Source organism: Rhinolophus sinicus, linkage group LG11, assembly GCF_036562045.2.
Source record: "Rhinolophus sinicus isolate RSC01 linkage group LG11, ASM3656204v1, whole genome shotgun sequence".
NCBI classification, from domain to species: Eukaryota; Metazoa; Chordata; class Mammalia; order Chiroptera; family Rhinolophidae; genus Rhinolophus; species Rhinolophus sinicus.
Window position 1 is genome coordinate 13415352 of NC_133760.1, and position 13737 is coordinate 13429088.

The 13737-nt window shown below is 36.6% G+C and overlaps 1 protein-coding gene across 1 annotated transcript in view; it reads left to right on the forward strand.

Moving 5' to 3' along the window:
- The first annotated feature begins 3444 nt into the window (after positions 1–3444).
- ZNF569 (zinc finger protein 569) overlaps positions 3445–13737 on the forward strand; it is a 35864-nt gene continuing 25571 nt past the window's right edge. Inside the window, exons 1-3 of the mRNA XM_019749901.2 lie at positions 3445–3728; positions 5011–5160; positions 13052–13109. Coding sequence (XP_019605460.2) covers positions 5156–5160; positions 13052–13109 — 63 coding nt within the window. The 5' untranslated portion in view covers positions 3445–3728; positions 5011–5155. The remainder of the gene's footprint in view (positions 3729–5010; positions 5161–13051; positions 13110–13737) is intronic.

The following is a 13737-nucleotide window of genomic DNA, read 5'->3' on the forward strand; positions in this document are numbered from 1 at the left end:
ATGCAAACAAAACTGTAAGTAACCTCTTAAAACCTATTGGATGAGAATTATAAAAAAACTGAAAATAAGTATTGGTGAAAATGTGTAGTACTTGGAATTCTAGTACAATAAAGGTGAGAATATGAAGTGGTGCAGCTGCTATGAAAAACAATTTGCAATTCCTCAAAAAGCTTAGCATGGAATTACCGTATGTCCCAGCAATTACACTCCTAGGTATATAGCCAAAGGAACTGAAAGCGGGGACTTGAACAGATACTTGTATTCCAGTGTTTGCTGCAGTATTATTCAAAATAGCCAAAAAGTGGAAACAACCCAAGTGGCCATCAACAGATGAATGGATAAAACAAAATGTGACATGTACTTGTACAAGCAGCACCAGGAGTGACAGAAGCAGCTGCTCATAGCTTTAAAGCTTCACTCCTTCCATCAATGCTCCACATCTGGGTAAGCTCAAATGCTCCCTCCTTTGGCACTAGCAGGAAATTTAAACCAAGTAAGCCTTTGCCATAAAAATTCCATACCAATTTCCTGTCCTTGCTCTTGCAAACCATTTGCAGACTTTCTTGGGAAGCCTGCCCTGCTTTCTCTAGAATGATTCATTGTGTGAGTAATTAAACTTTTCATACCTTCTTGGTGTGTGTGTGTTCATCGGTCTCAACATTAAATTTTGGGTTGCGAGTCCATCCTGTACCTGAAGATTGGCAACAATAGATAGGAATAGGTCTTACCAGAGATTACACGATCATCTAGGTAGAAAATCCAATGGAACCTTCAAAACCCTAGTAGAAATATCAATGATCATTTAGCAAAGTAATAGGCTATAAGATCAAAATGAGAAAAGCAATTGTATTTCTGTATACTGTCAATGAACAATTTGAAATTGAAATTTAAAAAAAACCACACACTTCCAATAGCATCAAACACTCTGAAATACTCAGAGGTAAATCTGGCAAAAGATATCATAACCTATACCTTAAAAACTACAAAATATTGTTGAGAGAAATTAAAGATCTAAATAAATGGAGGTGTATAGTGTTCATGGGTCATGAGTTTCACCATTTTAAAGATGTCAGTTCTCCCTACATTGATGTATATACTCAACACAACTTCAAAATCAAAACCCTGGATAAATTTTTGGGGAGGTACAAATTGACAAATTCCTTCTGAAATTCTAGATGTTTTCCCAAAAGCAATTAAAATTTATGTTCACACAAAACTACTGTATATGAATGTATATAGCAGTTTTAGTTATAACAGCCAAAAGTTGGAAACTACCCATGTGTTCTTCAATGAGTGAATGGTTAAACAATAATTCCATGTAGTATGTCCACATGGAATAAAAAGGAATGAATTACTTATACATGTAACGACATGTATGAATCTTCAGGGAATTATGCTGAGTGAAAAAGCCAATGCCAAAATTACATACCATTTATATAATATTCTTGAAAGGTAAAATTATAGAGATGGAGAACAGATTAGGGTTTCCAGGCCTTATGGAGGGTGTTGGCAAGGGAGGGTGAGAAGGGAAACAGGTGTAGCTATAAAAGGACAACATAAAGAATCCTTTTGATGATAGAAATATTCTAAATATTGACTATATCAGTGTTAATACCCAGGTTGTGATACTGTATATAGCTTTGCATATGTTACCACTGGGGGAAAATGTACATGGAACCTCTGAATTACTTCTTAAAACTGCATGCAAATGTAGAATTACCTCAGAATAAAAAGTTAAATTTAAAATAAAATCTAGGCCAAAAACAAATTCTAAGGTCATAGGCCAAAACACAACTACATTAAATGTAAATTCACAAAATGTCAAATTAAAGAGTAAGATTGTTATTATTTTAAAAATAATGCTGTTTAATAAGAAATACACTTTTAAAAATAAAACAAAGATTAAAAGTAAAAGGGTTTAAGGAAGTAAACCATGCACTAGCCAAAAGAAGGATGGTGAAGCTATAGTAATATCAAAACAGACTAAGAAAAAAAGCAATATTATAAAGGGAAAATTCCATAATTTCATGTTGGATTAATCCAACAGCTAAATATATATCCAACAGCTATAACAACTCTAAATATGTTCATCTAATAAGAGAGTTTCAAAATATATAAAGCAAAGCTTAACAGAAATAAAAGGAGAAATAGACAAATCTACAGGTATAAAAATGAAGTCAGAAAGCTGGAGGGACACAGAACAGCCAACTCTGTTTTTTTCTCATCTCTTAACAAAACAATTAGCAATGACAGTTCTTACAGTAGACAGAAAAAAAATTACTGTTGGTAAAGATACATAAGACATATAAGCAACTTATTTGGAGGACATGTTCTCTCTACATAGTGTTTGATTGAGGGACCCTTGTTGTTTCCCATAGATTCACACTGAAACATACCATCAGTGCTCATTATCTTCTAGTGAAAGGATGACTATCTATTTACTGCATCCTATAGATTACATAGTCCTTTGGGCTTTGCAGAGCTATATGGTAAGCTTATGAGCCAGAAGCCCCTCTGATATCTCCAAGAACTACAAGTTCCTGATATTAGCATAGACTACCTGATGTAGTCTCCAGCATTTTATTCTCTTTGCCAACATGCCATAGCACAAAAGCGTGGGCTAGTATTTTCATAGATATTTTCTCCATTTTAGTGTCCACTGAAAAATTACTCCAGTGAGTCTTCAACTTTCATTGTCAAATATTTTTTAATTCTTCTGAAGTCAGAGTGCAACCCATATGAAACACTGAAAACAAAATCAGGTGTTTAGGGCAGGAGTGACAGATAGTCAGGTTTGCTTGATTCTTGGTTTTTGCTCTTGGTTACTTCTCCAGTATCCCACTTAAACTTCTCACTCCTGTTGTTGAGGCTATGAATTCTTAACATAAACTTTCATTTGATGGCTCAATGTCTTTGCCTTCTTCAACAATGCCTTTCTAAACTACCTGTATCCTTTGTCCATATAATACACACCGAATGTAGAGTAACACAATGTAAAAAAGCATGAGTGTTTCATTAACACGTACTCACAAATCTCTGTAATTTCTCCCATTTAATATTTTGTGACTCTGGTTTATTGACTTAACCTTATAAATTTCAGTGTAAGAGGGACCAGTCAGAAAATCAGAAACACAAAGAACTGACACAAGCACACTGTCTCTGACAAAACCGCAGGATTAAAATCAAACAGCCACAAAAACATACGACGCAACCAGGCGGAACTAAACCGACTAAACGGTGCTCCCGTCGTGGACCAGGTATCATAACGTCAGGATCCGAAGATCCGTTAACCGTAACAAGGAAGTGACTTCTTTGCAGAAATACACTTGGGCCGCGAAGGCCTCTGGGAAATGTAGTCCGGGGCACGAAAGCTGAGGACCTTTTCAGATTCTTCTTAGAACCAAGCTCCACTCCCTGACTCCGAGTGGCGGGCACAAGGTAATCCGCTTCCGTTAAACCTTAAACTGAGCCTCCTTCCCAAATCTGGGCGCCCTTAAATGCCACAGTTGGTTATTCCCATTATTCGCAAACTGGAAGGCCAATTCCCTCCGGGTGGGCCGCGGGGCCCTCTGGGAAGTGTTGTCCTGCGACTAACGGCCCAAGGTTTGTGCTGCCCTCAGCCACAGCAGGCGCTGATGCTTGTGGCGCCTGTACCTCAGCCCGCACCCACTGTGCCACTTGGGCGGCGTTGAGATGTGGGATTGAGGCCTCTGTCTGCGGGCTCGGTGGTGAGTACTCGGGAAGTCGCGAGCTCTGAGTCCGGGATTCTTTGTGCTGGGTGAGAGTAGGGGCCTGCGGACCGGTGCCAGTGTCGTTGGAGGAGGATGCCGGGCAAGACGGTGCCCGTGCGGGTGGTTCCCCGAGGCCGTAGGAGTGGCATGTTAAGGAGCGTATGGCCTGATGTTACTGCATTTGCCAGATATTTGTCTGTGACTGAGTGTAGCCGTGGGATCGTGTGAATGAGCGGATTTTGTGGATGTGCTTTTCCTTTTATGTTTCAGCATGAACGTGGCTGCGAGCGTGCGTGACTGTGGTGGGATCATGAGTGAATGAGAAACTCAGCAGATGGAAGGTAGAGTACGGCTGTATGTGTAAATTTGTGAGACTGTACCAGTGCTTCACTTCTTCAGTTATAGTAGTAGGAAATACGTTTTTATATGAGGCGTCAATAGCCCCAACACTTTATTTTAATATTTATTTATTCTAAATTTTATTTCCCTGTATCAGACACGTTGTGTGTGCATACTAACTTTATGCTCCCTGTCCCCCACTGCCTACCCCAAATCGCAAAATACAGGAAAGCTCAAAGAAAACAAGAATCGTTCATAATTCTACCAGCCACTGTCAAATTTACATCCGGTCTTTTCACCCCTCTCTCTGTGAATACATACATACACATGCATTCATATATTAGTATGTATGTACAGTCACTATGCAATACAGTTCTATTACCCACCTTTGTCATTTAACAAACACAAAATCTTTCCATTTGAACAATTACAAATCTGTATCATTTTAAAGTGTTTCCTGGTATTTGTGCATTTTAATGCATTTATCCTTGTTGATGAGTAATTAATTTGATTCTCTCCAACTTCTTACCATTCCTGTGGACCAGAGTAGTAAAAATGATATTTTTCAGCAACTATTTGGCATAGGTTATAGTGTACTTTCCTAATTTTGGGGTTATGAGGGTGGGGCAGGCTTCTAGAAGTGGAACTGACAATGTATGCACTTGTTAAAGGCTCCCTAAATGTATCCAATTATTCTCCTGTAACATTCCAGTAACTCACAGTATTATTAGAATAGTGTAAGATTACCTATATTCACACACCCTTGCTAACAATAGGTATCATGAATATTTGTAATCTTTGTTAACCTCATAAATATAAAATAATTTCTTTAATTTGCAGTTGTTTGATTACTACTGAAGCCAAGCATTTAAAAATCTTTTTGTGAATTGTGTTTTCTGTTTTTCTAAAGTAGTGTTCTATTTTCAAATTTCTTTTGTAGAGTTCTTCATGTATTAAGGATTCATTCATTTACTCACCATTTATTGAATGTCGCCTTTGTGTCAGGAACAGTTCTAGATGCATTGAAGAGAAGAGACAAACTCCTTGCTGTCATGATACTTACATTGTTGTGGGCCAGATAATAAATGAGGTAGGTTAAGTTAAATATAATATACGTTAAATAGTGAAAAATACTAAGAGGAAAAAATAAAGCAGAAAGATAAAATTAGGAATGGGACTTGGAGTTTTAGATGGGGTAGCCAGGGAAGGCGACCTGAAAACGTAATAATAAGGATATGAAGGAAGTAAAGGAGCTAGTTATGCATTTAATTGAGGGAGAATTATTCCAGGCAGAGGGCCTTGAGGTGGTAACATGCCAGTTACAATGAAGAGGCTGGTGTGGCTGAAAGAGCAAATGAGCGGGTGAGTGGTGAGGGATGAGAGTAAAATGGAGGGAAGGAGGACAGGTCAGGTTGGGCCTTATGGGCCATATTAATGAATGTGGCTTTTACTCTGAAAGAGATGGGAAGCTGTTAGAGAATTTTGAGCGTGGGAGTGACATCTGCATATAATTTAAGATGATTTCTTTGGCTGCTTTGATGAGAGGACTACAGGAATGGGGGAAGGAAGTGGGGACAAGGGCAGAAGCAGAGAGACCAATTAAGAAACTGTTGCAATAATCTAGGGAAAAGATGTTGGTGACCTGGACCAGAGTAGTTAAAAATGGTGAAAAGTAATCATGTACTGGACATAATTTAAAGGTAGAGCTGATATAATTTGCTAACAAAACTGATGTGGAATGTATGACAAGATGACACAATATTTTTTACCTGAGCAACTTGAAGAATAAATAGAGTTATCAACTGAGAAGGGAAAGAAAGAATGAAAAACTGGGACTTAGGGAGTTAGTGAGATTTCAGTTTAGAATATATTATGTGAAGTGTGAGATGCCCATTAGACATTCAAGTGGAGATATTTAAGTTGGCAGTGGGTTATATAAGTCTGAAGTTCAAAAGAAAGATCTAAGATCTAGGCTGGAGACATACATTTGGAAAGTATCATATAGGTGATATTTAAAGCCAAAAGACTGGATGAAGTCCCACTTAGAGGGTAGATTAGATAGAAAAAGGGAGATAGAGGACTTATTTCTGGATCACTCCAACATTATATATATATATATATATATAGAAATCAAGAGGAACCAGCGAAAGAGACTGAAAGGGACAAGCTAGAATGGTTGGAAGAAAGCTAGCTGAGTATGATATCCAAGGGAAGAATGTGTTTTAATGAGAACTGTGTCAGATGCTGCTGATAGGCCAAGTAAAAGAGGACTGAGACAGGAACACTGCATTTAGCAACAGGAAAGTCATTGGTGACTCTGAAGAACAGTTTCAGTGGAGTATGAGGCCAAAGAACGAATTGGAGAAGAAAAATTGGAGATACCAACTCAAATTTTTTCCCTAAATGGAAGGAGTGAAATGGAGTGGTAGATATACTTAAGAGGTATATAATAACTGTTTATATACTGATTGAAATGATTCATTCGAGAAAGAAACTTGATGGTACAGGAGAGAAAGAGGAGAAATACTATAGACATGTCCTTAAGTAGCAAAACAAATGTTAGAGACTTAAGGAAAGAGGAAAAGAATAAAATAAACACTTAGGAGAGTAGACAGAGAATAGAGTAAAGAGATTTGATTTCCAGGCAGCATTAAAGATTCACTTGATGTTAGTATTTGTGACTTTAAAGTGAGCCTATTCCATATAGTGTTTTATTTTTCTCCTGCGATGTTCATCTTCACAGTTGTAGCCACAGATTGGGTAGGGGAGAGTTGGATTTAACCAGAGTGTTGGTTTTATGAAGTAAGTAGGAATAATGTGAGAAGGAAGGGAATCTAAGTTAAAAATTAATTAAATGGGTGAAAGGGGAAGGGATTAAGAAGTACAAATTGGGGGCTGGCCCGGTGGCTCAGGCGGTTAGAGCTCCATGCTCCTAACTCCGAAGGCTGCTGGTTCGATTCCCACAGGGGCCAGTGGGCTCTCAACCACAAGGTTGCCGGTTCAATTCCTCGAGTCCCGCAAGGGATGGTGGTCTCTGCCCCCTGCAACTAAGATTGAACACGGCACCTTGAGCTGAGCTGCCTCCCGGATGGCCCAGTTGTTCGTTGGAGTGCGGGCTCTCAACCACAAAGTTGCTAGTTCAATTCCTCACCTCCCGCAAGGGATGGTGGGCTGTGCCCCCTGCAACTAGCAACGGCAACTGGACCTGGAGCTGAGCTGCGCCCTCTACAACTAAGACTGAAAGAACAACAACTTGAAGCTGAACAGAACCCTCTACAACTAAGATTGAAACTAAGATTCCAACTTGACTTGGAAAAAAAGTCCTGGAAGTGCACCCTGTTCCCCAATAAAGTCCTGTTAAAAAAAAAAAAAGTACAAATTGGTTGTTATACAGTAGTCATAGGGATGTAGGGTATAGCATAAGGAATATAGTCAATAATATTGTAATAACTAGGTATGGTATCAGATAGGTACTATATCTATCAGGGTGATAGATGGGAATGGGGTTGGGGGCAGGGGAAAAAGGTGAGGGCATTAAGAGATACAAATTGGTAGTTAATACAGTATGGGGAATATAATCAACAATGTTGTAAAGTTCATGTAAGGTGCCAGATTGGCACTGGACTTATCAGGGGCATCACGTCATAGACTGTGTAGGTGCCTGACCAATGTGCTATACACCTGATGCTGGAGTAGAATATCAGCTATAACTATATAGATATAGTCATGGGATGTGGAGTACAGCATAGGGAAGATAGTCAATGGTATTAAAACAGCTATATAAGAAAGATGTCAGAGGGGTAGTAGCTTGGGGGTGGGTTATCACTTTATGAGGGGTTTAAATGTCTATTACATTGCTTTGTATACCTGAAACTAATAAAAAAATTAATTAAAATAAAATAAAAAAATTAATTATATTGATTGACTGGATTTTAGGCCAGGTATGTAGAAAAGTGAGATTAGGAAGAGGGTGAAGGACATTGCAAAATTGGTAGAATGAAGTAATAGAAATTCCTGATGGGGTTGAAAGACTGTTGGGTTGCAGTACTAGAGGAAGTAAAGTAAAGAGATAGAAGGGTATTTTTTCCTTTAGTTGTCAAATGTTTTTAAAATAGAACAATCTCTCTTTTTACCACCATACTAGTTTTAGAAAACGCGGATAACTATTAGCTATATTTCAGTAGTGGTTACAAAGTGGTGATATTTTAATTCTATCATTCCTTCTTCGTTTACTATCTGGAATATTTTTCTAAAGAAAAAATTTTCTCATTGGCTTTGGTTTCCTTAAAGTACAGTTTGTGCAGGAAAGGCAGAATAAATTGATTCTTTTCTTTAGGTTTTCAGCCTATTGAATTGGTTCCCTAGGACCTCCCAATGGGTTGTTGTTATTATTATGACTATTGTATACACATAGTTCTTAACACATTTGATATGTTTCAAACCATTGCAGTTAGTTTCTTTTTGAGGCTTAAATATTCCCATCTTTGGCTATCTCTTCAAGATGGCTCTGAGTATTTTAACACATTCCTTCTAGATATATAAATAAGGTAGTTTCAGATCAGTATTATCAATGCTTACAATATTCCTACTGCAAATAATTTTACATTTCTTTATAGATCTATTTGTCCTTAGGGTATATCCCCCTAGGGAACAACTACAGTCTAATTCTTGTGCTTGAAAGCAGTGAGAACTAATTTCTCTGTGTGGTTAAGCCACAAACATGATGTGTAATTAGGTTCATTTGTTTTATAATTATGTAAAACATTTAGATGGTTGGAAAGTCAAATATACAAAACAACGTATATTTAAGTATATATAAAACAAATATACAAACCAAAGAGTAGTATTGTTTTTATTCTATTGTATCTCTCTCTTTTTATTTTCTAACACTTTGTTCCTTCTCTACTCCTATTAGTAACTGTTTTTAAATTTTTTTAGTTTTGGGGGGTTATATTCCATTTTTTTATATAAGCAAATATGGTTTTGTGTGTGTATATATATTCATGTCACCCCTTTTAGATAAATTTTAGTTTGCCATTCATGTCCTTTTCTTCCTCTCACTTTTTTCAGCTCTTTCATTTTAAATAAATTTGAAGATTGACTCAACAGGTTGAATGAAAAAATTTTGGGGAATTGTGATTGGAATTAATTTTAGAGATAATGTTGGCAAAACTGGCATCTTAACCATGCTGACTTTTCTATTATTAAGCATGGTACTTATTTAAGACCATTTTTATGACCTTCAATAAATTTAATGAAGTTTCTTGATTAGGTTCTTACATAGCTTTTGTTTGAATTATTCCTAGTACCTTAGAATTTTTTTTGCTTTTGTGAATTGTGACTAGGTTAGTTAAAATGCCACACAGATCTCCTACTATGTTTAAGTTGCCTCTCTCCTGGTTAAGCATCTCCTGGTTGTAACCTTTGACTATCTTCCAGAGTTCCTGTAAGGATGATTCTAACAGGTTTTGCCAGATTTTTCAGTTGCTGGGAAGAGATGGACCACTGGCGTTCCCTGTCCTTCCATTTTCACTGATGTCACTCCCATCCTTTACTTTTAACCTATCTGAGTGTTTATATTTAAAATGTGTTTCTTGTAGACATATGTACTTGGGTCTTGGTTTTTATCCCACTCTGATAATCTCTGGCAACCTGGGTGTCTGTCAATGGATGAATGGATAGAGAGTAGGTGGTACATATATACAATGGAATATTGTTTGGCCATGGAAGGGAATTGGTTCTTGCCATCTGCAGCATCATGAGTGGACCTAGAGGGTATTGTGCTGAGTGAAGTATGTCAGACACAGAAAGACAGATGCAATGTGATTTCCCTTATATATTGAATCCAAAGAAGAAAATAAACAAATAAAAACAGAAACAAACATAGAGAACATTTTCATGGTTGCCAGAGGGGAGGGGGGTTGTGGAGGTAAGTGTAAAAGGGGAAGGGGTTAAGAAGTACGAATTGGTTGTTACACAGTAGTCATGGGGATATAGGGTGTAGCATAAGGAATATAGTCAATAATATTGTAATAACTGTGGTGTCAGATGGGTACTAGATTTATCAGAATGATAAATGGGGGGTTGAGGGATAGGGTGAAAAAGGTGAAGGTATTAAGAAGTACAAAATGGTAGTTACAAAATAGTCATGGGGATATAAAGTGAAGCATAGAGAATATAGCCAATAATATGGTAATAACTGTGTGTAGTGCCAGGTTGGTACTGGACTTGTTAGGGGGAACACTTAAATTATATAAATGTCTAACCACTATGCTACACACCTGAAATTAATATAAAATAGTATTGAATGTCAACTGTAATTGAAAAATTTAAAAAGCCAGGGGCGGGGGGAGTTGAATGGGAATAAGAGGTTCAAATTTCCAGATATAAAAGAAATAAATGATGAGGATGTAATATAGGGAACACAGTCAATAATATTGTGATAGTGTGGTATGGTGTCAGATGGCTGCTGGACTTATGGTGATCACTTCTTTAGGTATACGAATGTTGAATAACTATGATGTACACCTGAAACTAATATAATATTGTATGTTAGCTATATTTTAGTAAAAATCTTTAAAAAATAATTCTCACCAAACTAAGAATAGAAGGAAACATCCTTTAATAAAAGCCATCTGAAAAAAAAGAGAAGATAAAATCAACAGCTTACATTGTAGTTAATGGTGAGATACTGAATGCTTTACTCCTAAGATTGGGAACAAGGCAAGGATGTCCTCTGTCATCATTATTCAGCATCATATTGGAAGCCCTAGCCAGTGTAGTAAAGCAAGAGAAAGACATAAAAGGCATACAAATTAGGAAGAAAATATGCTTGCTGCTAGACAACATGATTAAGTTGAAAACCCCAAAGAATCTACAAAACGCTCCTACAACTGTAAATCATTTTTATACTCCAGCAGTGAACAATTGGAATTTGAAATAAAATTTGAAATGCCATTTTATTAGCATTCCCCAAATTAAATACTTAAAAATAAATTTCACAAAATATCTGCAGGCACTGTATGCTGAAAATGGAAAAACAAAAACATAAAACTGTGTTGAAAGAAATAAAAAATAAATAGAAAAATACACTACTTTCATGAATTGGAAGATTTGTTGTCATTTCTTCTCAATTTGATCTATAGAGTAAACACAATCCTAAATTCCTAGCAGTGTTTTTTGTAGCTATCAATGAGGATGGAGGTGAAACCAAAATGGAATGCAAAATGTGAGAAATGCATTTAAACATATTACAAATATATGACATAACTGCACTGAAGGTGTTGGGAAATAAATTTTGTAAAACAGTGTTCACCTCCTCCCTCCCCCAAAAGAGGACTTTTGTTGCATCTTTAAAATATCACAAATAGATTTTAGGAGAATCATCTGGATCTTGTTTCTGTAGTTGGGCAGCTCTTATATCTTTTTTTAACCAGAAAACAGAAAATTTTCCATAACCCTTCCCACCAGTAATTATTATTTTAACTCCTATTGGCCAATACTGTGTCACATGGTAACTCTTAGCTGTGAAGGGATGCTGGGAAAGTGAGTAACTGGCAAAGGGAAATAAGATTACTGTCATTGACCTAGTTCAATCATGATTCATTCTTGGAAGAAGGTATGTTGCCCCTGTGATAAAATTAAGTTTTACTTTTCAAGGAATAAGGTGGGGGCAATGGCTATTTTTAGGCAGTGACATTATCTGTCTCATTTGGCCTTTAGGAATTTGCTAGTTCTCCATCCTTAGGAAGGTATCAGATTTTCTTTAGAGAATTTCACAGTGCTGGTGCTGGGGGAGCCACTGAGATATCATCTTATTCTGCGGTTCTCTTAAGGGTTGATTATAATGGTTCTAACAAAGTGTGGTTCCCAGGATCACAGTGCTTATTAGTGACAGAGAAGACTAGATGGCAAATCTCTTTGTTCCCAGGCTACTGTTCTTTCCCACTATAATTCATCTGGCCTAAAGTTTCTTTTAAAAGACCCTTTAGGAGAAAAACCCCAAATGAGTGACAAAAATCAATTAAAACAAGCAAAAACAACCAAAGAAAAAGAAAGAAAGAAGGACAGGAAAATAACATAAATTTTCTTCAAATTAAAACTGGGAAAGGGGCTGTGCATGGGGGTGAAGGACGTCTGTGTTGTTCCTTCTACACTGTAGTACTGCTTGACTCTCTTGCAGTGCTCTGTGTTTTCTTGATTAAATCTGTATTTTGAGGCAAATATGTGAATGTTGTTTTTAAAAAATCAAATAGTGCTAGACTTGTAATAATAATATGAAAAACTATACCCTGTTCCTTTTCTCCCCACCCCTCATTCCTGTTCCCAGAGAGAATCACTTTCAAATCTTAAGTGTGACTTCATGTATTTACTCCATTTTTCTAAATCACGTGTTTATCCTGCTATTATTTGACACTTTCCAGATTTGGATTTTTTTTTTTTTACTATGGAAAATAAGAATTTAACTCACCACCACCAATATCTCTGATTTACATTACTCTCATGCACAAGCTTTCTACTCCTTCCTCAAAATATAATTATTTTACCATTTTGGTTAAATTCTCATTTAGTTGGTACTTAAATATTTCTCTTTAAAAGTTTCACTAAATACACTAACAGTCACTAAATACACTAATACACTAAAATACCTTAGGTTTTTGTCAGTTTCATAATTTTCTTGGTTATGTGCTTTCATGAAGTTAGTTCCATGTGAAGTGTTTATTCTCTGATACAGAGCTATTGATAAATTCATGGGGCATCTCCTGCATATGCTCTCCTATTATCCACCTTATCCCTAAACTCCACATGACCATACCAACCATCCTTAGACTTATTAGCACCTCTGTGGTATGAATATTGTTAGCTGTCTGATGGGCCCTAGTATCCTTTTGCTACAGGGTTACCTTTAATCTACCTTGTGGGTGCATATTTCTGAAACCACAAAGCAAGCCTGGTCTAATGGCTTTTATTTTCTTCTCCAGCTCTGCCTTCTCAGGCCCTGTCCATCCCCAGAAAGAAGAGGAAATGACTGAGTTCCAGGTAAATTTTAAATAGTGTATTTGTTCCCTGCTTTAGTCTACAGTGTAGTTTAAGAGGATTGCAGTAATCTGTACAGAAAATTGGAAAATCCTATACAGATAAAGCATATTTTCAGAGGAAATAAAGTTGGAAGATTAAAACCAGGAGAGAGTTAAAATATAGTTATGCAGAAATGCATTCATTTAGATAGATTAAAGTTGGGCTTCCATTTTGAATTTCATTATTATAGGTAAAGCAAATCAGAGCAGAAATTCATTACATAATTTTCATTGTACATAAAGATAAAAATGAACATTTCTTAGCAAAAGTAAGCTTTTAATTTGCTTACTAGGTCAATGAGTACATTATATTATGACCGCTTGTAGTTGATAAAACATAGCTTTTTTGATGGTCTGTTTTGATCAACAATAAAATGAAGAATATATATCAAAGTAGCCCAGCATTAGAAAGAACATAAATGAAAATTATCAGGAAAGGGGATAAATTATAGCATTACATGCAGTGGAAGGCTACACAACAATAAAAAATAGCAGATTACTGCTACTCACACAATGTGGATAAATCTCACAAAAATGTGAAGAGAAGCTGGAAATAAGAGTACATTCTATATGGTTTCATTTATGTGAAG